The 27,463-nt window shown below is 38.4% G+C and overlaps 1 protein-coding gene across 1 annotated transcript; it reads right to left on the bottom strand.

Moving 5' to 3' along the window:
• Positions 1-12,709: 12,709 nt before the first annotated feature.
• On the bottom strand, positions 12,710-27,463 carry psmd14 (proteasome 26S subunit, non-ATPase 14). Its single transcript, XM_088334217.1, has 11 exons — positions 27,313-27,463; positions 23,387-23,442; positions 22,861-22,932; positions 22,491-22,610; positions 19,896-19,966; positions 18,532-18,682; positions 18,339-18,446; positions 17,183-17,257; positions 14,686-14,811; positions 13,618-13,680; positions 12,710-12,878 (listed from the first exon to the last, which is right to left on the bottom strand). Exons 2-11 carry the CDS (start codon positions 23,432-23,434, stop codon positions 12,780-12,782), a joined length of 933 nt encoding a protein of 310 aa, XP_088190343.1. The 5' UTR covers positions 23,435-23,442; positions 27,313-27,463; the 3' UTR covers positions 12,710-12,779.

The raw sequence follows: 27,463 nt of genomic DNA, 5'->3' as shown, positions 1-27,463 counted from the left end.
AGAATGACCAGGCTGTAGCCCAGACCTCAATCCTATAGAGCATTTGTGGAAAGATCTGAAAATGCCACGAATGTACTACAATAAAAATACTACAAAATGCCACTAGAGGAATGCCAAAAAACAAAAATACTACAACAAAAGACTTCTGACACAAATCCTACAAAAATACTGACAGAAATATTACGACAGATTTCCTATAAAAGTACAGCTACAGGTATACTACCTGTAGATTCTGCTATGTAAATACTACTATAATATTACCCAAATAGAAATACAGTAATACAACAAAAATACCACTGCAGATTTATTTTTTTTTAAACTAAAGTTGGCCTGGAGAGAGATAGGTGCCACCAGACTGTACTTGCCCAAGACGCACCACAGGAAATGGTGCCCGTGCGACCCCAGGGGTAAGGGATAAGCAATACTTCAAAAATACAGCAGAAAAACAAGAAAAATACTTTAGCAATACTACAAAAACATTAAAGAAATTCAAGTGCAGTTATACTATAAAACTAAATATAAAATTGTGTGTTTAAAACAGGGACGCAATATTTGATTTTGATGTCGGCATGCAATTTATTCATGAAATTTGAAATGTTGGATAAGTATGCAGGATCTGCTCCGTGGCCATATTTTTTCAACCCAATTCAGCCAAGTTGGCCACCCTTGTTTCCCCTCAAAAAACACACCTTTTCCGACATGGGCATCTACTCCCATTTAGGTTGGTTGAAATCTACAGGGATTGTTAAAATAAAAAAACGGGAAAAAAAAGGATTGAGAAACGAACGCCTGCATGTATGTCGAGTCAGACTTTCCGAATGGCAGCCAACATACAGCACATGAGTGTCTGGAACAGTTGATATTTGCACATTCTGGAGGTTTAAGCGATATGTTGTGAGCTCTTCATCTGACTAGCTAACAAGTGTGAGCCAACACTTGGTGTGAAATGTACATACAGTTTTTTAAAAATGCCGTATCGGTGATTAACCGCCCGGCTGTAGGTTCAACAAATGGCTGCGCTCAAATGCGCTCACATATCAGGATGAACTGTACTTGAACTAAGCACCGAAGCCGCTTTGGAAGAAAAATCTTGTAAACATGGATTCGAATCAAGAATTTAAATGATGCTCATTCATGGCCCCATTTTGTTTATCAGATTTGTTTTTTTCCCTTCTCGGAAATGCAGTGTGTAAGTCCGGGTGAGGAACGAATGTTGAAGAGGATCTACAGAGCAGAAGTCAATGGAAGGAGACCAAGATGAAGGCCGCAATTTGACGTGGATGGATGGTGTTATGAGTGTACTGCAGGAAAGAGGTCGAAATATAGTCGAAGCTAGAGCTCTTGTTGGTGATAGGAATGAGTGGAGAGGTGTTGTCAGAGGATAGTGGGATGTTTGTACACGTTGGCACCTGTATGATGCGGCAGGGGTAAACCAGTGAAAGCTGTTGGGCCCTGCGGTTGAAGAGAAGAGTGTGTTGTGTCACCCTGGCGCGACCGCGCTCTTGTGTCCCGTATCATCTGGAGGGACGAAAGCATGACCAACTTAGATCCCGAGGTGCCTAACTTGTTTGGGTGTTTGAGTATTTGGGTTGGTCATGGTCCAAAAAAAATGTGTGTGTGTTTTTTGCAATTTTTTTCCCTTTTATTTTCTTTGTTTTTGTATGTGTTTGTCGGTCACCCCTCTTGAGGGATATGACCTGGGTAGGTAGGTAGGTAGGTAGGTAGGTAGGTAGGTAGGTAGGTAGGTAGGTAGATAGGTAGGTAGGTAGGTAGGTAGGTAGGTAGGTAGGTAGGTAGGTAGGTAGGTAGGTGGGTGGGCGGGCGGGCGGACGGACGGACGGACGGACGGACGGACGGACGGACGGACGGACGGACGGACGGACGGACGGACGGACGGACGGACAGATAGATAGATAGATAGATAGATAGATAGATAGATAGATAGATAGATAGATAGATAGATAGATAGATAGATAGATAGATAGATAGATAGATAGATAGATAGATAGATAGATAGATAGATAGATAGATAGATAGATAGATAGATAGATAGATAGATAGATAGATAGATAGATAGATAGATAGATAGATAGATAGATAGATAGATAGATTGATGGATGTCTGGGGTGTAGAACAATCATGCTGCCCAGGGATTATGGACAACGCTTAGAGTAAATGGAGCTGCAGGTTTCTATTTTTTTATCTCTGCTTCTTCCCCCTTTCTTTGTATCTTTCTCTGTGTTGCGATGGTTAGATCAGGGGGTGGTGTCAGAGAGAAAAAAGAGAGAAAAGAGAAAACAAGAAGTAAAAAGAAAGAAAAACGAAGAAAGAAGAAGTGAGAAAGAGAGAGAGAAAGAAAGATAGTCAGAAAGAGAGGGGGACAAGAGATGAAAAAGAGTGAAAAAAAGGGAAGGAGAGAGTGAGAGAGAGAGAGAGAGAGAGTAATATATCTCTATTTGCTTTGCAAGTGGCGCCGGCTTTGTCAACATCAAGCAGACATATTTCAAAGGGCCATTGATTTTTATCCTGTGCTTCTCTGGGTGTTGTCCCGCGGGCCGAATTCAAAACCCCGATCCGGCCCGTGGGCCACATGTGTGACGCCAGTGCTTTAATCTTCCCATGAAAGGGAAAACATTTTGCGCAGTGACATCATGTTTCGGAAAAGCAAGGGAATAAAATGAGCGAGGGGAGTTGAAATGAAATCCCGGGCAACTGGAAACTTCACGATAGCGCACGTGTGTTTGTGTCTTTACTGCTTGTCAACACTGAAAAATGTCCAAGTGGAAAATGACACGGAACCACAAAACCTTGTTAAACAAAGTGAAGATTTATTCTTCTGCAATCCTGTAAAATCAAAGTTATATAGCGTGCAGAGTCGAAAGAGCATTAATTATCCTTGGGCATTACAAGTGTTTTTTTGTTGTTGTTGTTGTTTTTAGTGACGCAGAAGGGGTGGGAAACGGAACGAGAGGAAAGCCCAAATATGGTTGAATGGATAGCCTGAAACATGATCTAGACGGACGGACAGACAGACAGACAGACAGATAGTCGTTACCTCTGGCGTTCCACAGGACTCAGTACTTGGTCCCTTTCTATTCAGCATTTATAGAGTAATTCCTTACTTTTTTGGAAGAAGTAGTGAGTAACTATTACGAATGACTTTTTGAAAGAAACGTGCCCAGCACTAAATATTACGCAGTGTTCCTTTAACTATGGTGCAATCTATCATGAAGGGGGAAGCACAGGGATGATATGTTTATCTGTGTTTTGGACAAAGAGCGTTTGGCCAAAATTCCTCGGTTACTTTGCTGAGTGAACAAGGAGCATGTGTCGGCATTGCAACATCAGATCATTGTGCAAAGTGCTGGCGCAGGTTCCCCTGGCGGGGCTCAACGACTTCACTTTCTTGCACATTTCCACAATCGAAAACATGGGAAACAATCGGACACTGTTTCTCTTTCTGGGAATCGGTGAGCCATGATTGAGCAGAAATATAATGCTTATTTGTTTGCAAACAAAGATGCCCTCCATAAGAATCAGGGAAGACAATAGATTCGCTTCAATGTTTTTTTTTGTAATATTACGGAAAAAGTCATCCAGGTTGCACGCTCGACAAAAAAAGGAGTTTTTGCCAGTTTGCACAAGAGAAGATACATAGAAGGTTGAGAGATTTCAGGCACAAGGAGTCTCAGACAAGTGATGTGTCGTTCGTGAACGAAATGGCTCCATGAGTTCAATTTCTTTCTCTCTCCCTCTCTCTCCCTCCCTCTCTCTCTCTCTCTCTCTCTCTCTCTCTCCCTCTCTCTCCCTCTCTCTCTCTCTTTGTTTCTTTCTATCTCTCTCTTTTTAATCCTTTCTCACCCTCCCTTTCTATCATTCTTTTTTCTCTTTCTTGTTCTCTCTTCCCCTTTTCTCTCTGCATCCCCCTCTTTTTTGTATATCTACTTTTCTTTTTCTCTTTTTCTCCTTTCGCTTTCTCTCTCTAAGAAGCTCTTTCCCCCTCGCTTTTTTCCTCTTTCTTGTTTTCGCTTTCCTTTTCTCTCCCTAGATCCCTCTCTTTTCTCCTCTTTCTTTTTATCTTTCTTGTCCTCTCTTTCTTTTTTTTCGCTCTCTCTTTATTACATTTTTTGCTCTTTCTCTTATTTTCTTCATTTTTCTTCTTCAATTGATTTTTCTCTTTTTCCCCCATCTTTCTGTTTTTGTTTCAATCTCTCTCTTTCTATCTATTCTTTTTATCATTCTTTCTCTTGTTCTCCTTTTCTCTATGTTCTCCTTTTTCTGACTATTTTTTTTATCTTCTTCTCAGTGTCTCTCTTCTTTCTCTTTGTCTCTTTCTTTTCTCTTGATGTCTCTTTCCCTTTCTCCCTTTTTCTCTTTCACTTTTCTCTTTTCTCCATCTCTTTCTGTCTCTGTCATTCTCTCTCTCTCTCTTTCTCTCTCTCTTTCTCTATCTCTCTGTCTCTCTTTCTATCTCTCTCTATCTTTTGAAGGTGTTCTCTTTCTCTTTCTTTCCGTCTCTTGTCTTTGTTATCCCTCTTTTTTCTCTCTCTCTCTCTTTCCTCTCTCTCTCTATTTTCTCCTTCTCTTTCATTTTTTCTCACCGGAAATTGAAACAATAACAGCTATGATAAATAAATTGGCATCATGTATTTTCAAAGGTCATTCATTTGGTACATAATGTTCCAACATTATAGTAAACATCTCATTAAAAAGAAACAAATCCGCTCGGGAATCGAACTAGTTGGCTCTTTTCAGTGAGCTGAGCCATAAGTGCCGGCTCTCTAAAAAGAGCCGACATTCTCATCACTAGAGACAACACAGGTGGCCAGCAAAATTGCCTTTCACTAAGAAAATCCGTTATCTCCATTTCACCGCATGGAATTAGTTCATAGGGAAGGTCAGCAGTTGATGCAAAAGAAGTGCTCAGAGTAATTGAGGCCTACTGCCCCTCAAGGGTCGCTTGACTCTACTCTACCATAGTTTTAACCGCAAATAGAAGCGGATTTGCCCTTTCTGCACCGTTCATGGCAAGGGTCTTCAACCTTTTTCAAGCCCCGGGCCACTTTTTGGTACTACTTAGTGCAAAGGTCACCCAGTTTGATATGAATTTTGAAAATAGCAACTTAGCTAGATGGCTTGTTAAATAGCTAAAAGGGAAGCTTGATAGTTAGCCTAAAAGGTAAACAGGTAAAAAAAGGGACTAAAAGATATCTAGGTTGCTAGCTATAAGAGAAAAACGCTATATAAATAACCATATAGAAAGCTAAAAACAAAGCTAGATAGCTAGCTAGAAGAGAGGCCAAAATCTAGCTTAATAACTAGCAAAAAAGGTCAAATGTTAGCAATATAGCAAGCAAAAAATGTAAAATGCTAAATAGATAGCTTGCTAAATAGATTAAAAGGTATGAATATGGCTAGCTTGAAAAGGAAACAAGTTAAAAAAAACTAAAAAGGGATCCAGATTGCTAGCTACTGTATAAGAGTAAAAATGGTCAAATAGAAAGCTAAAAACAAAGTGAGATAGTTAGCTAGAAATTAGGCCAAAATATAGCTTGATAACTAGCAAAAAGGTCAAATGCTCGCTAGATAGATAGCTTGCTCGATAGATAAAAAGGTAGGAATATAGCTAGCTTAAAAGGGAACCAGGTTAAAAAAAATAATCTAGATTATTAGCTATAAGAGTAAAAATAGCCGGATGGAAAGCTTTAAACAAAGTGAGATAATTAGCTAGAAATTAGGCCAAAATATAGCTTGATAACTAGTAAAAAAGGTCAAATGTTGGCAAGATAGCATGCAAAAAATGTTAAATGCTAAGTAGATATCTTGCCTGATAGATGAAAAGGTAGGAATATAGCTAGCTTAAAAGGGGAACAGGTAAAAAAAACTAAAAAGGGATCTAGACTGCTAGCTACAGTGTAAAGCTATCCCAATAGCCAGATAGAAAGCTAAAAACAAAGTGAGATAGTTAGCTAGAAATTAGGCCAAAATTCAGCTTGATGTCTAGCAGAAAAGGTCCAATGTTAGCTAGATAGCAGGCAAAAAATGTAAAATGCTAGCTAGATAGCTTGCTAAACAGCTAAAAGGGTAAGAAAATAGCTAGCTATAAAGCTAAAACATTGTCCAGATAGCTAGAAAAAAACACAACCAATAAAAAAACATTACACTAGAAAATCAGTTCTGCAGACACCTCAACTGTCCTTATGGGGCACAACGTTGGAGACCCCTGGTTTATGGAATGAAAAGGGCCAATTCGGCCAACCTACACATTTCACCCGACCTGCCAGTCAGCGGTTGAAAGAAGCACAAGATGAAAAAATGAGGCGCTTCACCTCAACTCATGACTTTGTCATTTCTATACACTTTTCAATAATTTCTCAATTATTTTCCAGGGTCCATACAGCTTTTTCATGGCCAAATTCAAGTACTTTTTAACGACTTCTGAAGCCAATTTTTTTTTTATTTCTCCAGTACCACTCAAAGATGAAATCTGGTGTGAATTGTGTATTTTGCAGCTCTACAAATATATCTGCGATTTTTATAAAATTTTTAATCGTGCATGTGCATTTATCAAAACATATGATTTTTAGACCATGAGTAATTTGTGATTATATTTGTCTTTGAGATAAATCTCTCCCTAAATAGAATTTTTGGGGGAAATATGTGGCTTACATTTTCAGTTGCGGGAAGTTCTTCCCATTTCAATTTACTACATTTTTGGCATGACATCATCCTTGCACTAATATATATACATTTCACAGTGCCCGGTTTAGGTGTAGCATTCTGTGCGCGGCCCGAAGGGGGTGATGATGCCATACAAACTAATACCAGCTGCCGTGAATTACGAGGGAATAAATTCAATGGCAAAGCGAAGCCTCCAGACAGCAGTGTTGGCATCATTTTTAAGCAGACTGGTTGAGAAACACAGCAACAATTTCAAGCATTTACAAGCACTTCATCTGAAATTCAAGCACTTCAAATTTTTGAATACCCTGCTTTTTGTTTTTTGACTGAAAGTGCTTTTTCTAGCTTGACACCACTATGGCCCCCCTACAAGCTGTGTGACTCTTCTCTCAATCATGGGAAACATATCAAGCACGTACAATTTATATTCCTGCAGTCACAAAGCAGGAAGTGAAACCACCTGTTAACTCTTCGGAAGCCACCAGAGAGCAGTGTTAGTGTCATTTTTAAGCAGACTTGTTGAGAAACATGGCAACAATTTCAAGCATTAACAAGCACTTAGCGGTCACTGAGCAGGAAGTGAAGCCACCTGTTACCTGTTGGGGAGCCACCAGAGAGCAGTGTTGGCATCATTTTTAAGCAGACTTGTTGAGAAACATGGCAACAATTTCAAGCATTAACAAGCACTTAGCAGTCACTGAGCAGGAAGTGAAGCCACCTGTTACCTGTTGGGGAGCCACCAGAGAGCAGTGTTGGCATCGTTTTTAAGCAGACTTGTTGAGAAACACGGAAACAATTTCAAGCATTTACAAGCACTTCACCTAAAATTCAAACACTTCAAATTTTTGAAAACCATGTTTTTTGTTCTTTAAAAGTGCTTTTTCTAGCTTAACACCAGTATGGCCGCCCTACAAGCTGTGTAGCTCTTCTCTCAATCACGGGAAACATATCAAGCACGTACAGTTTATATTCCTGCAGTCACTGAGCAGGAAGGGAAGCCACCGGTTACCTGTCCGGGAGCCACCAGAGAGCAGTGTTGGCATCATTTTTAAGCAGACTTGTTGAGAAACACGGCAACAATTTCAAGCATTACCAAGCACTTGGCAGTCACTGAGCAGGAAGTGAAGCCACCTTTTACCTGTTCAGGAGCCACCAGAGAGCAGTGTTGGCATAATTTTTAAGCACACTTGTTGATAAACGACAACAATTTTAAGCATTAACAAGCACTTAGCAGTCACTGAGCAGGAAATGAAGCCACCTGTTACCTGTTTGTAAGCTACCAGAGAGTAGTGTTGGCGTCATTTTTAAGCAGACTTGTTGAGGAACATGGCGACAATTTCAAGCATTAACAAGCACTTAGCAGTCACTGAGCAGGAAGTGAGGCCACCTGTTACCTGTTTGGAAGTCAGGCACTTCTTTCCCCCCTTTTTATCTTGGATCTGACGATAGCGCCTGGTTTACGGAGGATATCGACTAAGCTGCCAAAAATGGAACAACTCATCAGAATTGAGTCTTTGACAAGATGTGACCTCACCTCTTGGGTTGAATCCCAACAGGTAATTTTTAACTGTCTAGCAACATCTGCAACATCTGTGTTGATTCAACATGGGTCACAAGGCAATCCATCACGTTTGGCTTGAAGACTGCTGTCTTACCTCATACGGTGCATGGAAATCCATCACGTTGTGAGACTCTCCCACTCAGTGTTTTTGGTGATGGTTTGATTGATGGTGCTTTCTTTTTTATTCGCGGCAGCACACGAAATTGTATTTTTTTTTCAAGGAAGGAAGAGAGACGGAGAGCGACAGAGGGACAATGAGAGAGTATGAGAAACATGGAGAGGGACAACGAGAAAGAGAGACAGAGACAGAGAGTGAAGGAAAGGGAGAAAAAAGAGAAGAACAAAAGAGCAAAAAAGTCACAGAGAAAGACAATGAAAGAGAGATAAACAGAGAGAAAGAGACAAAGAGAAAAGATAATATAAACGAGAGAGCGAGAGAAGAAAAAAGAGAGTGAAAGAAACAGAGACAAAAACAGAAAGAGAGAAGGGATAGAAGAAAATGAGAGAGTGAGGGAGGCGTAGAGAGAGAAAGAGATTAAAAGAGAAAGAATACAAACATGAGAGTGTGAGAGAGAGAGAGAGAGAGAAAGAAAAACAAGTGAGAAAATGAGAGAAAAAGGAGACAAAGACACAAAGAGAAACAAAGAGAGAAAGAGAGTGGACAGAAAAAAAGAGAAAGATAGAGTAAGAGAGCGAGGAAGAGAAAGAAACAGAAAGAGCAGCAAATACAAATGAGAGAGAGAGAGAGAGAGAAAGAGAGAGACAGAAAGAAAAATTACTGAGAAAGGGATAGAAAAATGAGACAGACACACATAAACAAACAAAAAGAGAAAGACAGAGAAAGAGAGAGAGCCATAGAATGAAATGAAATGAAATGATCTGCATTTCTATAGCGTTTTTCAAGTCAAGACTTCCCAAAGCGCTTTACAATGTGCTTCACATCTCCCAATAGCGGCCGTGCAGCCATGTAAGGCGCTAACCTGCTTATTGGGGGTATTAGGGATTCAGTGTCTTGCCCAAGGACACTTCGAGACAAAAATGAGAGAGAGAGAGAGAGAGAGAGAGAGAGAGATAGAGAGAGAGAGAGAGAGAGAGTGAGAGAGTGAGAGAGAGAAAGAGATGTAGGAAAGAATGAAAGGGAGAGAAACCTTTCTAACCCCCTGACCCTGTTATCAAGCACTTCACCCCAAAATGCCAGCACTTTCCACACCTTGAAAACATTCCATTTCAAGTATTTTCAAGGATTTCAAGGACCCGTACAAACCCCATGATAAAATTAGCAGTTCAAATAACATTTTACGGAACACAAAATTGTGGATTGGCACTTTCTAGTTTAGGCCGGCCGAAAAAATCTTTGCTGTTGTGCGTTTATTGCTTTCCCCCTTCTGAGATTACTGTATATTAAACACGAATCACTCGGTCTTGAAGGGATTATTCCAGAAGACTCTGTTCTGGAACAAAAAGGACGCCGGCGTAAAACCCGAGGGCCGCACATACCGGAAAGGGAGACGGCACATGCAGCGAGTCCTCCTTCCTCTCAAGACATTCGGTAAACTTTGTGGGGAAATTGTGATCACCTTTCGGGAATTCATCGTATTGGCTTGCCAAAAATGGCATCTTGACAGGACGGAGGGGTTTCGGTTCTCGATCACGGGAGCTGCGAGCCCCCGGCTTGGAAAACGATTTTCCTTTTTTGGGGCCTGCGAGAAACTGCAGCTGGGATTACCAACAAGGGGGGGGGGGGCTTTAGTAAAAATGAAAGAATGGGTCACATTTCATCACAAACATCTTGTTCCAAGTCAAGAGTCACAAAAAGGAGAACATGCTTGTAGATTCCCAAAAGCTCCATTTTGCTTTTACACAAGGATGAATTCCTTTTTCTAGCTTTTAAAGAATTTAATACGATTAAATACAAGTTACATTTATCGAGTGCAATGAAGATTTTCACCGGGTAGGCTGAAGTCCAATGACAGGTCACGCTGATCCAAACGCAGGATGTTTTGGCTGGGGAATTTTGATAAAAGGACTGTGACGGGGACGGCAGGCGATGTTTGGAGAACAAGGCCCTGATGACATAGAAACGCTCTGCTGTTTTGAGTTTCTCGAGACATCGAGGCGAGGGGGTGGACCCCACGTGGGGGTTTTCCTGGCACGCCCATGGGAGAAGCCGGCACACCAGCTTGCGGAAAAAAACGTGGGCAGAGGAAGAAAAGAAAAGATCGAGAGAGCAGGCTTGACGGAGACTCGAGCGACATTAATTAGGCTCATTTGGCCAATTCGATGGCGTTCGCTTAGTTAGTTAAAAGAAATCTGCCCCGTGTGAAAATGTCGGCTATTCTTGTCCATCTTTTCCCGTCAAGAAACGAGCACGCATTGTGGGAGAATGTAGGTTGTGTTTGGTTAATGGAGTCGGATAACTAATTTGAACAATTTGGTAAACGGTACATTTTAATATTTATTTTCCTAACACAGTAATTTGAGACCCCCGTTCTATCAAAATGTTGAATGTTTGATTTATTTTCACTATACTCCTTGCTCCTGAGGATTTCTGCCAGTCTAATGAAAACATAACTCGGTGGGGAAACATTTTTCTACGTGTTGAATTTTAGTTAAAAGGTGGGGATAAAATAAACATCCAGACTTTGTCCTGGTAATTACTTATGTTTCCTCACTTTTCCACAGTGAGGTTCTAACAGGAAACAGGGTCAAGTCAAGTCATGTTTATTTGTATAGCCTTTAATCACAAGAAGTCTCAAAGGGTTGATATAGTTTTTTTCAAAGCCGAAATCAAGGACTTTTAAAGCCGACTTTTCAATTTCTCCAGCACTATAAAAAGAAAAATTCCAGTGTGGATCGCGTATTTTGCAGATCCACAAAAGTGAGCACACCCCTCACATTTCTGCAAAGATTTAATGATGTTTATTTGAACAACACTGAAGAAATATCGCCGAGACACAATGAAAGGTATTCTGAGGAAAGCTTATATAGCAGTGATTTTATTTTTTCCCTCAAAAAAAAAAAACTCAAAATATAGCCATTACTAGCTGAACCCCTGGTAATAAAAGTAAGTACACCCAAAAGTTAAAGTTCCTGAAGTGTCAATATTTTGTGTGGCCACTATGATCTTGCAGACCACCTTAATTCCTCCTGGTTATGGATTTCACCAACACTGAAATGGGAGGGGATCATTCTGTTCTCCAGTAATTCACAGTAAATGCTTGAGTTTGTTTTCCTCAATGAAATTGCAACTATCCAACTCCAGTTCCACTTATGCAGCCCCAAACCATGACATTCCCAACACCATGCTTGACCTTAAGTACAACACAAACATGTTTGTACTCCTTACCTGGTTGCCGCCACACATGGTTCACACCATCTCAGCCAAATAAATTAATCTTTGTCTCATCAGACCAGAGGATATATTTCCAGTAAGCCATGGCTTTTGTTTAGATACTTCTTTTCATTGTGTCAAAGTGATGTTTCTTCAGTGTTCCATTAAACATTGTGATGAAATCTCTGTAGAAATGTGAGGGGGTGTACTCACTTTTGTGACTTGCTGTATAAATCAATGATTTACAGATACAATTTTTAATCTTGCGTGTGCATTTATCAACAAATACGATTTTTAGATACAATATTGAGTAAATCGCAAATATATTTGTGGATGACACTTCTTAGGACAACGAAACACAAACTGATTCCAGCTGCCGTTAATCACGAGGGAATAAATACAGCGAGAAGGCGAAGCCACCAGAGGGCAGTATCGGCATTTTTTAAAGGCAGACTTTTTGTGAAACATGTCAACAATTTCAAGCATTTACAAGTATTTCACGCAATATTGAAGCACCTTGAAAACACAACATTGAAATTCAACGATTTTCAATGACTTCAAGCACCTATGTGAACCCAGAAGAGAATTAAAATTGTGAGTATCGTCTGGAAATATACGTGCTAAAACGCCAATTCATTGAACTCAGGTAACACTTTGTCATTTTGGTATTAGTGTTTTGCACTCTTAGTGCTTGACACGTTCTTAATTTTAGAGCCTTTAAATAATAGTAGAATGCATTTCCCAAAAATGACAATAAAAGTTTGATGAACAAGGAAGCATCGAGACAGAAAATAAGTTGAAAAAAAAATCTTAAAGGGACAGTGTGCAGTGTCATATTTACTGCTTCCTATTGGTACAAAAAAACATTAACTTGATTAGGCAAAAATACATGACCTATGAAGCCAATGTTTATTTTTATAAATATTCTTAAGTCGAGAAATGTGTATTTCTTTTACATAGCCGAATTCCTACATAGTAGTCGCCGCCATGTTTGTGTTATTTTGCCGCTAGGTTGTGCTGTTTTGGCACTAGGTTTCGTTTGCATTAGAAAATACAGTGCCATCTAGTGGTCAAATATTGCACAATGTACCTTTTTAAAAAAATGGAGGAGCTTTTAAAAAGGAAACAGCCAGCCATTACTCCATACATACATTTATTTTATATAAAAGAGAAATGGTTGTTATTAACAGGTATAAACAGCTGTCATCACTGGAAAACAACTGTATCCAGCATGGCAGCAAGGCACTGAACGATATTTGAGGTCATCAAAACGTCTACGTGCTCCTCCAAGTGCCTCTTGGGATCCTGTCGTCAAGAAAAGGAAGAAAAAAAAGGTCAAAATTGACAAAAGGAAGTGCGCTGCTAGCAAAACAAAAGAGTTTAGGGTGAAAATATAACATTTGCAAATTACTGTATGCTCGCATATAAGTCTACTTCCTATATAAGCCAACCCCTCAAACTGCTTGAAAAAAGCCCCCGCAAAAAAAATCCAACCCAAAATGTTCATAAAACGTGTACAACAGTAACTTTTTAAAATGTATCGATAGTAAATATTAATATTTCAGATAAAAAAATAACCATATACTGTACCATTAAGCAGTGCTTTCATGGCAGACACTCATACAATATTTTCGTATTTTGCAAAATTTCCTTTTGCGACACGATCATTGTTCTCACTGTTTTCCAATTTTCCTTATTATTTCTTGAGACTTACTAATATCAGAAAAAAAGCAAGAAAACCCACTAAAACACGTCAAAATGAGATGTGGTCTCTTGTGGGTACAAGTTGGGGGCTGAGATGCAAGAGCCAGTCCGAGAGATAGTCTGACTTATGAGTATGAACTCAGTGAAGCTAAATTGACAGAGCCTGATTTGGGTGGCTATATCTGTCGTACGCCCCCTTGTGTTCATTCTATTTTAAGCGCATGGAAGCCTCCCTGATACCAGTATCGTATTTCATAGTTCTGAATTTGGCTTATATCAGGAGTCAATGTACTGGACTGACGCAATAGGCAAGCGTTAAATGAAGCGGCCTCATCGTTACCTGTTTTCCGACATTTTTGATGGCCAGCTGTTCAGGTGTCATTTTGTCCTCTTCTTCAACAGCCTGTGATGGAAACGAAATATTGAGACCCAAATCTTTGTTGTTGTATGTGTGGGTAAAACACAGCATTCGTACACCTGGTTCAGGCCTTAGTTCAAGCACTTTTGAAGGACTTTTAAAGACAAATATTTCCTCGTATAGGTGTTGGGTAATAATGACAGTAATATGTAGCTTACATTTTCAGTTACAGGAAGTTCTTCCGTCACCAATTACCGCTGTAAAACACCATCTTACTTTTTTTGCATGGCCCCTTAAAATGACCATAGGGCGGTATGTAATCCTTGCAATAATACACATGTCATAGTGCCCTGTTGAGGCTTAGCAGGCACCTGCCCTCTTGGTCGCGACCCGTAGGTGGCGATACTTTACCGGACAATGCCATACAGACTAATGCCAGGTGCAGTGAATCACAAAGGAAAAAGAAATGCTATGACAAGGCGAAGCCACCAGAGCAGTGTCTGCATCATTTTTAAGCAGACCTTTTAAAAAACATTGCAAAAAAATTTAGCATTTGCTAGCATTTCATTGAAAATGTAAGCACTTTTCAATCCTTAACAACAAAACATTAAAATGAAAGCGTTTTCAGGGATTTCAAGCACCTATACGAACCGTGGTGAGAGTATAGATATTGAATTTGAGTAAATAAATGAGGGGTGTCCAAATTACAGCTCGAGGACATTTTGTGGCCAGGCACCCCGATATAACACATCAATTGTACTGCTAAGAATGCGTTTTTTATACAGAGTATAACTAACAGGGTCTACAATTTAACATGTTGAGAAGAACGGCGACAATTTCAAGCATTTAAAAGCACTTTACCCCAAATTCAAGCACTTTTCAATCCTTAAAAGCATGACATTAAAATGTAAGCATTTTCAAAGATTTCAAGCACCGTGGGAACCCTGAAAATAATTACATTTGAGGCGATTACTTTTGTTTTGTGGTGGAATCGATTCAATGCCAATCACATAGTATTACACTGCTGTTCGATTCAGTTTTTGTTTTTACCTTGTTGTAGTTCTTGGCGAGCTCCAGCATTTCCTTGACGATGGTCTCATTGTGTTTGCAGTGCTCACTGTAATCCTGAAGGGTGAGACCTTCCATCCAACTCTTCTTATGCAAGTTAAGCAGCATCTACACAGGAACGAATCGTGTTTCGAGTGTTCCCAGTACACCACAAATACAACTACAATGAACTTTTTTTATATACACCTGGATTTCCGTGTAATTTTGTTTATTATATGCCTGTAGTTCCCTACAACTTTTTGCTATAACAAGCGAGCATAATTAATGGAAAAAAACCTGATAGTGGATGCATAGTCTTTTTGACTCAACTTCAAAATTAATGATTCCCTTTTAACAGGAAAACCCTTGCATGTTGGTAACGCTGCATGAGTGAATTTGTAGTTGTTTGGAATTGTATTCAAATCCATACTTATTTCCAATATTTTATGATTAATATTTATAAATCTCAATGAAAATAAACCCTAGTTTTACATTTACATTCTACCGACTATAACAATTCGTAAAAAACAAATGGCTTGAAACAGGCAATTATTTTCACTCTATTATTAAACAATGTTTAAAGCTTCTGATTCTCTAGATCAGGAATCTCAAACTCATTTTCACTGAGGGCCACATGAGCTGACCTCAATAATGCCTTTATAAATGGAATTGACAATCCTAAACTGCATTTTTTTTATTTCCTTGGGTTGTCTCTGATATTAAAATTGGTTTGATAATCTGAAACTTTGTGAGTGACACATACAACAAGTCAAGTCATGTTTATTTGTATAGCCCTTAATCACAGAGTCTCAAAGGGCTGCACAGACCACAGATTATTGCAAACTACAGACTATTATGACACCATCCCCTGATCTAAAACCTACATGAGGGCAAGGAAAAACTCAAAATGAAGAAACCTTGGGAAGGGACTGGACATGAGGTAATCCCCATTCCAGGATGACCAGGCTGCAATGAATGTTGTAATAACAAATAATACACATATATTGTCGACATAAAATATAGGTTATTCATATGCTATAGAATAGAAATGTGTTTTAAGCTTACATTACAAATACAAAATATTGTCAAAATATTGTAAAATAACACTACTATTGCATTGAAAAGAAAATGTCGCTACACATACACTGATATCACAAGCTAAAGATAACAAAATCTTCTTGTATATTTTATTCTCAATTCTACTCATTGGCATTTACATTGAGAAACTGAAATGCAGTGAGACTCAGCAGTCCGTTTCTGGGTGTCGTAGTTGGCGGGATTGATGGGAAATGTAGTGTTTAGTCAAACTTCTCTTTTAACCCATTTATTTTTAGACGCTCATTTTAGGCCAGGGGTCACCAACTGTTTTCAAGCTGGGAGATACTTTTTGTTACTGATTGGAGCAAAGGGCTACCATTTTGATATACATTTCAAAAATGACAATTTGGTTGCAATCAATCACTAAAACATAATGTCTGTTAGAAATCAAATTGACTGAAAATGACAATGACACTAGTGAGCTATTTTCAGAATCTGTCCGCGGGCTACTCAGGGGTGCTTAGGGGGTACCTGGTGCCTCAGGGCACCATTTTGAAGACCCATTTCAAGCTCTTGTGGGCCAACTTGATAAGTTTGGTGCTTTTACTATTTGTCGTTTACCTTGTCGTTATTGGCCAATCATGTGTGGCTATTTTTTGGTGACCACACCCTTTAGGGCTGATTTGTTGTTTGTGGCAAAATTGAAGATTGAAGCAAAAGAGGGGGCTCAAGTGAGGGTTTAAGGAAGGGATGGAATTGTCTTTTTTGAAAGATTCTCTCCAGGTGCTCTTTGCAAGTTCAAAATCCATTGATATCATCTCGCCTTATTTTAAGGGTCTACCAAAGTTTAAACTTAATGGTCCGGAGCCTTAGCTCTGAAAATGCTGTTCTACTAGTGAACTCAAGAGCCAAGAAGAGAACAACAGGTTCAAGAGCGTTCTCCATTCGGGCCCCGGTGCTGTGGAATACTCTTCCCCTGAGATTCGATCTGCAACCTTAGTGGAACTGTTTAAATCTAGGCTTAAAACAAACTTCTATTCTATAGCTTATTAATTACGTATATTTCATGTTGACAACATCTAAGTATTATTTGTTATTGCAACATCCATTGCAGCCTGGTCACGTGTGGTCACTTCTCAAGGTTTCTTTATTTTCCTCATGTTGAGGTTTTCGAGATTTGTCTTGCCCTCATGTAGGTTTTAGATCAGGGGATGGTGTAATAATGTGGTCTGCAATAATCCGTGGTGTGTGCAGCCCTTTTAGACTCCTTGTGATTAAGGGCTATACAAATAAACACGACTTGACTTAACACACTTTAGCCCCCGGGCCACGAGTTTTACACGGGTTCTATGTTTAAGATTTTTACTGCTACTAATTTATTGTTGGCGGGTTGGTAGATAATAACAATAATAAATGAGGTTTCACCTAATAAGGACATTCACAAACAAAACAGAAGTTGTACCTTTTGCTCAAGCTCATTTTTCCTGTAATTAATGGTAATTGAGTAGTAGTGTCTGTTCAGTCCATGAATCAAAGCCTAAGATTTGGGAAGAAAAACAAAACTTCAGGTTAATATTTATAATTTACATACAGACTTCATGAACATCAACATTTCATCATTAACTCATTCAATGCAAGACGATTCCCTCAAACTGGAAGAGGGACAGCCAATCTTTGCCATTTTGACTCATTGTTGAAGGGCTAAAAAACCTAGCACCATAGCTATATAGGCATAGGACATATCAAAATAAAGCTTGAATCCTTCATATTTCATAAGAAAAATATGTTTTTAGCTTTTACAATTGTTTCGTAAACAACAGTTCAACATTGGTAAGTTTCTTGAAATTTTAGATTCCAAGAAAACTGCTGAGAAAAATGGCTTTTTGCATTAGTGATACCTCACATATCTAACCAATGCATTGTATAAATATAAGGGGCATTTTGCTTGCAAAATAATATTCTATTGCAAGAACACTGAACTGATGCATTAACAATGCATGAATGATCCATGAACTTTTGGCCACCTTGGCAAATACGTTCCTAGAGGCAATCGCATTCCTGCAGACCTGCACCAAAAGTCATCCCTTTCTGACCAGACGATGGGACCTTATCTTTTTTTGAAAGGAAAAAGCTCTGTTGAGGTGGTATAACTGGCTATTACTATGTATTCATATCTTCGTTATTCTCACCACACTGCTTTGGTATGACTACTCGCTACATGAAGCTGCCAAAACACTATTTGCCAGAAAAAGAAAGGGGCTCTAAGAAGAGGGTGCTCCCTTTATGTGTGGACAAAAATCTGATCAATGCCACTCCTGCCATCGAATGGCAATTTATCATAATGGAAATCATTCCCAGAGACATAATACTGACGAGCAGCGCCAAACTCTTTACAATAGTTTTTTTTTCATATAAAACCAGAGAAATGTATTTTTACGTTTAGGCAATGAGGCACAATGCTTCTGAAAACACACGTTATAGCATTGAATGAGGTACCTACAGTTCTAATCTTGCTTGGGCTAGACAAACAAAACTTGGGATAACTACTCAAGTTGTACAGATTGTGGTAATTAAACTTTGTTGATTCAGGTGAAACTGATAAGAACATGTCTTATTACCTGAATTGAGGGTTTGTTCAGATGACCCAGATTTGATGTGGTTTGTCTAGGCTCATGACCTAACACCATCATATTGGCATTGATCAGTCTGAAGGCATCAATTACAACCTGTAAAAGAACAAATAGAGAGGACCATAGAAAACATTTTCACATTTGACGGATACTGCCAGCAGCTCCACAAATAAATGCCCACCTTTCCTTTGACACTCTGAATGGGATCAACCACCACGGCAACTGCTCTCTCCGACAAAGCCTCAAAGCTCTGCTGCGTGTTGATGTCCACCCCGGACAACCAGCAACCAAAACCAGGATGGCTGTGGTACCAACCCACCACCATCTCAGGCCTGGTAAGCAATACGTGTCATTAAATGAGCACACTAACCACAACATTGTCTATTACAGTTATTTTCCAGAACACAAAAATAGGTTTATTTCACCTACATAATTTTATTAAAACACACCATGTTTTGTGTTCAACACAAACCTCAGTCTTTTGCTTTTACGAAATGAGAAACTACTGTGTAGACTTTTCAAAGAAAAAAACACATCTCCTATGTAGGATAGGTCTGCAAGAATAATTTTTCGTTGTCGATAAAAATCTATGATAGTAATAATCGTCAATGAACACCATTGTGGACTATTGTTGCCAGACACGTTCTTCCAACACAGTAAGGCATCTCTTCATAATTAAAATCTCTGCTGAGAGTTGCAAATGCGAAGTAGTGCTTAGAGCGGTAACATACAGAAAAGGCGACATCAATATCTAGTCCATGAACCAAAACTTCTAAAGTTTGGGGAAATTACAGCCTGGATAAAGACTACTTACAAAGTTTTTGAAGCAGACCTTGCATAACATGGAGGTAGCCGGCGACACAAGAACATTTTAAGAACATGGACTCACCTCGGTAAAATTCAAGTTATATTCAAGCCAATACGATTTTGATGACATGCATTGTACCTTTTATTTGCATATAATTTGCTATAAAAGAGAGCTTGAGACGTACGCCTGACTGTGCCTGACAAACGCATTGGAAATTAAAAGCATGCAGTCTGAAGAACAAATGTCAAACCATTCGCTTTCAAACTGTTGAGAATCGTTTGGATTATTTATTTTAGAAAATGCAGTGGACCACTGAATTCTATTTCAAAATATATAGCATTTATTACATTTGTTTTGTTTACTGTTTTACTGGTACTATTTAGCCGAGTTTTGGTTTAGAGATTAAAAAAAAGGTTAACTTGATTTAATTTATTATTTCTTTGCCCTTCACTTAAAATGGACAAAGTGCTCATCTATAGGTTTATGTCAACTGATAATTCTGATAAATGGTTTTACATTGTGCATCTTTACTTAATATTTGTACAGTATGTTTAAAAGACGTATTTTTCCGTTGAACTCATTTTTCTTGTGTTTTCAACAATTTTACACATAATTAAAAAATGGCATGGTAAATTAGAAAAAGAAAATTTGATTAGTCTACTGATCGTTTTGGTAGTCGGTGACTAGTCGACTTTTAAAATAGGTTAGTTGAAGCTCTAATATAAAATTGTTTTTACCTGCCCGTCTGCTTCAACATGTCCAACATCTTGGCTTGAAAGACAGGGTCCACTGCCTCAACACTGACACCCTGTTAGACAACACATGATTCAGCACATTACAATCTTTGAATACCCAAAAACACTTCCAAATCAATTAATTTGATATCAAACCAATGGTGTCATTCACATTGACAAAGTGAGCATAAACTAAAAAGAGACAGTGAAGGCCGATCTTGTTTTTTTTTTCTTGAATTGTTCTTTTTTTTGCATTAATAAACTTGACCGTCGTCTTTTTTTTTGTCCGTCATTTCCAGTTAGTATGGTGACAACCGGCACAAGACTGCCTCCCAAAGGTCAGTCTTGGTAGTATGACATCCATGCCTAAATGCTTAATCAGGGAAATGTATTGGAATAAATTAGGCAGTTAAGTTAATCACAGGCATGGAAATGTGTCAGTCGTTAAAGGGTTGGATGAAGGAAATATGTTCCGGTACACTGTACAAGACAACAAAATATCTAGCTGTCGATGATCTGCAGGAGGCACCACACGCACACACACCTACATACACTTTGGGGCTATTGAGCAAACCAATATACGGGTTAAGTCTGGTCATGTTTGTTATTTTCCCCGAATTTAGCCTCAAGTCGGTCGCATGAAAGAAGATCAGTTACTGTGGTGATTTATTCTCTTCGGATAGCATGCTTCTGACCATGCTAATATTATCCCCAGAGATACATTTGGCACCTCTCCTGTCTATCGTCTGAAAATTAATGGGTTTTATAGCATTAGCATACACTGTTTCAATATGTTGAATTATTTTAATTACCCCACATTAAAACATGTAGGTTGTCGTTCAATAAAGATAAATAATTGCAAGAGTCATTCATAACATTTTGTGTAGTAAATCTATTTCTGTCAGGCTATGTGTTTTATTGCTATGTAGGTTAAAAATAATTGTCAAAGGATAGTCAGAGCTTTGGTGAGTATGTATATTATAGCTTTTTTTTTTTTTTTTTTTTTTAAAGGGACGCATATCTTTGCAAGGATGCTATCAATAAAGGCTTCGACAAGCGTAATCTAGTGTATACATACCGGTAGGTCTAATTCCAATTTATCTGTTCCCTTGTCAAACAGAGAGGTTTGTTCTTCATTAATGATCAATAAATAACCCCCAAGGAACTAAAATGACAATCCTTTGTCATTGATAACAATGTGGTGAACATGGTTTACAATGACATTAGACGTGTCACAGCAGGATAAACATAAACATTTCAAAATTATTAATTGAAGCTGTAAATGTCACAGAAAGTACACGATTAAGGCAAAAATAAACTAAAAAGTATTAAAGGGAAAGTGTGTAATATTTAGTGCCTCCTAGTGGTACAAAAAAAACCTTTATTCTGTTAAAAAAAACAACAGCATTGATTTGAATAATAGGCATAAATACATGAACTATCAAACCAGTGTTAATTTTCATAAATATTCATAGGTCGAGAAATTTGTATTTCTTTTACATAGAGCAATCCGTATTCTCTTCCATGTTTGGCTGGCATCTTGTTGCCACGCTATACTCATTTGACAATTTTATGGGGTTGCATTAGAAAATACAGTGCCATCTAGTGATCAAATATTACACAATGTACCTCTAATGTTAAAGATCATAAGATTTAGTCTTGCAAATCTGAATGAGAAATTCAAAAGCATATGGATTATGAGAAACAATTTGACAATATGCGCACCGCCGTGGACATGACATACGTCAAGTCGGTAATCCAGCTTCTGTCAAACATGCAGAGCCATATCTTGGGTAACAGTCTCCAGTGTTCTACTGATTCTTCGCATGAGTTCTTAAACATTTGCAGGAAGAATGGGAACGTGCCTTATTCCGCTCACGTAGCCAGAGGAAAAAGTCTCAGGTTGTTAAATCAGGTGAACGGGGCAGCCATTTCATATACACACTGCTTTTAATATCAGCGTGCCCAATCCATCTGGATTACTGACTTGACGTATGCCGTGTCTTAAACGCTGCGCTGATTGAATATTTGTGAAATTGTTCACATGCTTTTGAATTGCTCATTCCGATTTGGAAGAATAAATCTCAAGATCTTTGACATTAATACTTTTTAATCATGTACTTTTTGCGATATTTTATTTGTCCAATAACGTCCACATGATATCGGCAAAGTAATATTTAATGTAAAGTGGATCATGTCAGTAGATAGGTGCAATATAGCTGATATTTTTTTTAACATTATAATTTGACAGTACAGAAGTTATTTGCAATAAATTCATTAAGTACACAAGTTTTTTAAACAAATGCTTGAGCCTGTAAATAGGGTTTGCCCGTTTTTTCAATGTATAATAAGAGTAGTTTATTGATAAAGAATTCTACTTTGCGACTTAGCTTTTTTTTCTACAGTAGAGTAATAAAAATCCGTCCATTGTCTGCACTGCTTATCCTCAGTGGGGTCACGGGGGTGCTGGAGCCCATCCCAGCTATTCTCGGGCAGTGGGCAGGAGACACCCTGAACTAGTTGCCAGCCAGTCGCAGGGCAGAGTAATAAACAATGCAAAATAAATCAAAAATAGATCAAATTAATACAATTCTGTACCGTTCCGGACTGGGGCATGGCAAACACATCAATAACTCGCACTGTGTAGTCATCAACAAATTCTCCCAGCATCAAGCCCATGACTTCCATTGGTACACCAGCACGCCCATGTTTTAGCATCTAGTAAGAGGATACAAAAACACAGTTCCTTTATTTTATACGTTTGTCACAGCAAAATACTTGGCAGTCTTAAAATGCATTAAAATTTTGATAGGGCCAACATATGTTTAAAAATAATATTCTGATTCGTGATGCATTTTTTTCCTCTTGGTAAAATTTCATGCACATTGCACGATTTTAGAATTGTTATGTTTTTGCTGACAGAACAAATCAGACCTAAAAGTAAAGTAGTGCAGTTGCTGGGGTGTACCTTTAGCAGAGCCAATGATGAAATATAGACTTGCTCGGCTGTGTCAACCGCCGGTGCGTCTGTTGGGGGGCCCTGAAAAAAAAACAAAGGAAAGGAATGTCAATTAGGTAGATCAACTAAAATAGCATGTGATTCATGAAACAACTCTTTCCGGCATCTTTGAAGATACAGTGCCTTAAAAACGTATTGACATACAGGTGCACTCTGTCATTGTTAGTCATTTAGGTTGACATTGGCTCATTCAGAAGTCATCAGGGAACTTCTGGAGTCAGTTGGCTGAGCTGAGAGAACAGAATGAGATATTTTTGAAGATTCAACTTTTCAGTTTTTTTCACTGTAAATATAAAGCGTTGAAAAGATTTTGTTCCACTTCACAATTGTTGATTCTTCGAAAATATTTTCATTTTTAAGCTTTAAGTTTGAAGCCTGAAATGTGGCAAAATGACAAAATATTCTTGGGAGGGTCAATACCTTAGCAAGGCATTGTATCTGTTGTTGTAAATTTAAGATTAAATAAAATGTGAACCTGGCCAAGCCCTGGCATTCCACCACCCAGCCTCAAAAGACGGTCCATGACAAGATCTGTGGACAAATAAATGGCACAAAATGTTGTTCAACTTTATTTGAAAAAAAAAAAACAAAAAAAAAACCAGAAACACTCACACAAAAAGTAAGATCACAGGATACAAGAATTACATAATTGACCACAAGGTAATTGACTACAAAATAAGCCAGTGTTTTTAAGACTGTTTTTGAAATAGTCTGTGTAATATAGTGTAATAATCTGTGAAGCCCTTTGAGACTCTTCGTGATTTAGGGCTATACAATTAAAAATGACTTGACTTGACCAAACTCTTTTCATAAAAATAAAAAATCTCAAGGCACACATACATTTTAAAGATTTTTTTTTTTACAAAGTAAAAATTGACAGTATAGGTTTTCCTTATCGTTTGTGAATTATAATTTTGCTGTAACTTCGGAATTGTACATTTTCTAACCAGATTTTCAAGTTTTACTATTATAATTGTTTGAAAAAAAAAAAAAAAACGAGCGAAAAGATTTTCAATGGAAGTTACTTTTACTTTTATGTTTTAACTTTTTTTCCCCATGTAGTTTTTTAATTAGCAAAACATTTTCAAATTATGAACATGACTTTAATTCTATTTCATTTATTTTATTATTTTTTTTACTAAACAATCTCCAGGTATACTGCCTATTACATGTTTACATTTCATTGCCGGCACCAGTTTCATGTTTTCTTTTTAAATGTAAATTGACAATATACGGTTAGTCTCATCATTTTTAGTCACCGTGGCTAGAAGAAGGTAAAACAGGCTGTTAATTCTTGTTAGTAAATTGGCCGTAATTTGGGATTGGTTTCATATGTTAACACCATTTTCAAGTTTTACTAGACATTCATCTTGTTTTTTTAAAACTATTTCAATTGAACAAGAAGTATCTTCTCGTGGACCATTCTTTTTAACCTTTTAATTATTTCCCTCTTTTTTGTAAATAACATAATAAGAAAAGTTATGTTTACTATTTTTACTTTATTCTGTTTATTTTTTTTATTGGGCAGGAGAACCCTACAAAAGTCAATTCCATTGAAGTTGGGAAAAAGTTTAAAATGTCAGTAAAATTAGAATAGAATGACTTGCAAACCTTTTCTAACCCATATTTAAATGAATACACCACAAAGACAAGATTATCCATGTTCAAACTCATAAACTTTATTTCCATAAGCAAATAATGATAAACTTAGAATTTTATAATTGCAACAAGTGCCAAAGTAGTTGGGAAAGGGGCTTCTTCACCATTGTGTTACATCACCTTTCCTTTTAATAACACTCAATAAACGTTTAGGAAGTGAGGAGACTAGTTGTTGAATCGTTGATAGTGGAATCCTTTCCCATTCTTGCTTTATGTACAGCTTCAGCTGTTCAACAGTCCGGGGTCTCCTTTGTCTTATTCTGCGCTTTATAATGCGCCACACATTTTCAATGGGAGACAGGTCAGGACTGCAGGCAGGCCAGTCAAGCACCCGCACCCTCTTACTACGAAGCCACGCTGTCGTGAGACGTGCAGTGTGTGGCTTGGCATTATCCTGCTGGAAGAAGCAAGGGCGCCCATGGTAAAGATTCTGTTTGGATGGCAACATACTTTGTTCCAAAACCTGAATGTACTTTTCTGCATTAATGGTGCCTTCACAGATGTGCAGGTTACCCATTCCTTGGCCACTCATGCACCCCCATACCATCACAGATGCTGGCTTTTGCACTTTGCGTGCATAACAGTCTGGGTGGTTCTGTTCTTCTTTGGACCGGAGGACACGACGTCCACAATTTCCAAACACAATTTGGAAAACTGACTCATCAGACCACAGAACACTTTTCCACTTTGTATCAGTCCATTTTAGATGGGCTCGGGCCCAGAGAACCCTGCGGCGTTTCTGGATGTTGTTGATGAATGGCTTACGCTTTGCAACATAAAGTTTTAACCCACACTTACGGATATAGCGTCGAACTGTATTGACTGACAGTGGTTTTCCAAAGTGTTCCTGAGCCCATGTGGTGATGTCCTTTACACATTGATGTCGGTTCTTAATGCAGTACCGCTTGAGGGCTCGGAGGTCACGGGCATTCAATAATGGTTTACGGCCATGCCGTTTACGCACAGTGATTTCTCCAGATTCCCTGAACCTTTTCACAATATTATGGACTGTAGATGATGATATCCCTAAATTCCTTGCAATTGTACTTTGAGGAATGTTGTTTTTAAACTGTTCAACTATTTGCTCACGCAGTTGTTCACAAAGAGGTGAACCTCGCCCCATCCTTGCATGTGAATGACTTAGCTTGTTCGGGTCTCCCTTTTTTATACCCAGTAACAACTCTCACCTGTTGCTAATTCATCTGTTCACCTGCAAATAGTTGGTTGATTTCCATTCATCCACTTTCTGAGTAGTTATTGACACCTGTCCCAACTATTTTGGCACGTGTTGCTGTCATCAAATTACAGAGTTGATGATTTTCTCCCAAAACAATAAAGCTTATGAGTGAAGACAATAAATATGTTGTCTTTGCTGTGCATTTATTTAAATATGGGTTGAAAAGAATTTGCAATTTACTTGGATCAATTTTTATTTGCAATTAACACACTTTCCCAACTTCATTGGAATTGAGTTTTGTAATAGTGTGTTAGGGTCTACGATGACCTGTTTCAAGGTTATAAAATGTAATAGCTGATGCGTCTCCGGGCTAATAAAATCAAATTACCATACAATGGGAATTAATGGTAATGGATCCACATATCCATCCATTATCTGCACCGCTTATGTTCAGTAGGGACGCGGGGGTGCTGGAGCCCATCCCAGCTATCTTTGGGCAGTGGGCAGGGGACACCCTGAACTGGTTGCCAGCCAGTCACAGGGCATACAGGGACAGACAATTCGCTCGCTCATTCACATCTAGTGACAATTTGAACTGGCCAATTAACGTGACATGCATGATTTTGGAATGTGGGAGGAAACCCACGCAAGTATGGGGAGAACAAAAAAAACTCCACACAGGATGTTTGATCTCATGACCTCAGAACTGTGCCGCACATGCGCTAACCACTGCGCCACCGTGCTGGATGCATATAGTGTTTTTAAAAGATGTTTTATTAACTGGATTAAGGGATAACCCTTTCTTTTGGTTGGTCAGGACTAAGTTAGACCCAGGGGTAAAATTGACCCACTAACAATGGTTGGTGGTGCCGGTTCCTAGTGCAGCTTCACCAAATATAATAAGCTAAGTCACTATACTACCTCATTAGCAGATACTTAGTATATAAACAATAAGTAGTGTGCTGCCACCTACTGATAAATAATGTATCTTAATTGCTTTACTAATGACATACATGGAAGAAACAAATGACAGGATGTTGTTTTTCTTAATAATAATGCAATGTTAATACACTAAAGAATTCCCGTGCTGGTTGAAAATCACTGAAATAAGGTTAAATGCCATAACTTGTAACAGTGTCAAATTTTCTGTCCTCCACCCATGGTGTTTCTAAATCATTCATAGGATTTACATGTGTTTTTTAATGAAAGCATAACTTTATTAAAAAAAAAAAAACAGCAGAGTAGTTTCGTATTAATTTGCTGCTAGCATTACTTAGCATTTCTTGCTACCCTAACGGGGGGAAAGAACAGGACAACCACGCTCTGTACTTGTGACCTTCAAATCCCAACATTTTAAGGTATTACTCTATATTCCATTTGATCGCACTTCATTTAAAAGAAACAAATAAAACTGAAATTGATGGCAAATCAGTTAGCATAAACACGAAGCTAGCCAAGTGACGACAGAAAAAGCAGCAAACATTGCTTAACAATCACTCCGCCTCACCGAGTAACGAAAAAAAAAACAATGCAACTCATATTACGTTTGACATAAGCATACTTACATTTTTATCTTTTTGTTTTCTTGCTTTTTGGGTGATTAGATACTCGAACGTCAAGCGCTCAGGCGAACTACAATGAATCAGCCAGAATGATGTTTTACCGTATGACAACTTCCGGCGCATATACTGACGTCACCACATTTACTCGTCTCCA

The sequence above is a fragment of the Urocampus carinirostris genome, chromosome 4 (genome assembly GCF_059441175.1).
Source record: "Urocampus carinirostris isolate Australia breed hairy pipefish chromosome 4, RoL_Ucar_1.0, whole genome shotgun sequence".
Taxonomy (NCBI): domain Eukaryota; kingdom Metazoa; phylum Chordata; class Actinopteri; order Syngnathiformes; family Syngnathidae; genus Urocampus; species Urocampus carinirostris.
This window is presented reverse-complemented; position numbering and strand designations above follow the sequence as displayed.

What these genes read in the sequence shown, in the direction of transcription:
- psmd14 (XM_088334217.1), bottom strand. Translation starts at nt 23,434, where the DNA reads ATGGACCGTCTTTTGAGGCTGGGTGGTGGAATGCCAGGGCTTGGCCAG. An exon ending in TGAACAAACCCTCAATTCAG is followed by an intron (nt 17,258 to 18,338) that starts GTAATAAGACAT and finishes CCCAAATCTTAG; the next exon opens with GCTTTGATTCATGGACTGAA. An exon ending in AAAATGAGCTTGAGCAAAAG is followed by an intron (nt 14,812 to 17,182) that starts GTACAACTTCTG and finishes GTTCCTGTGTAG; the next exon opens with ATGCTGCTTAACTTGCATAA.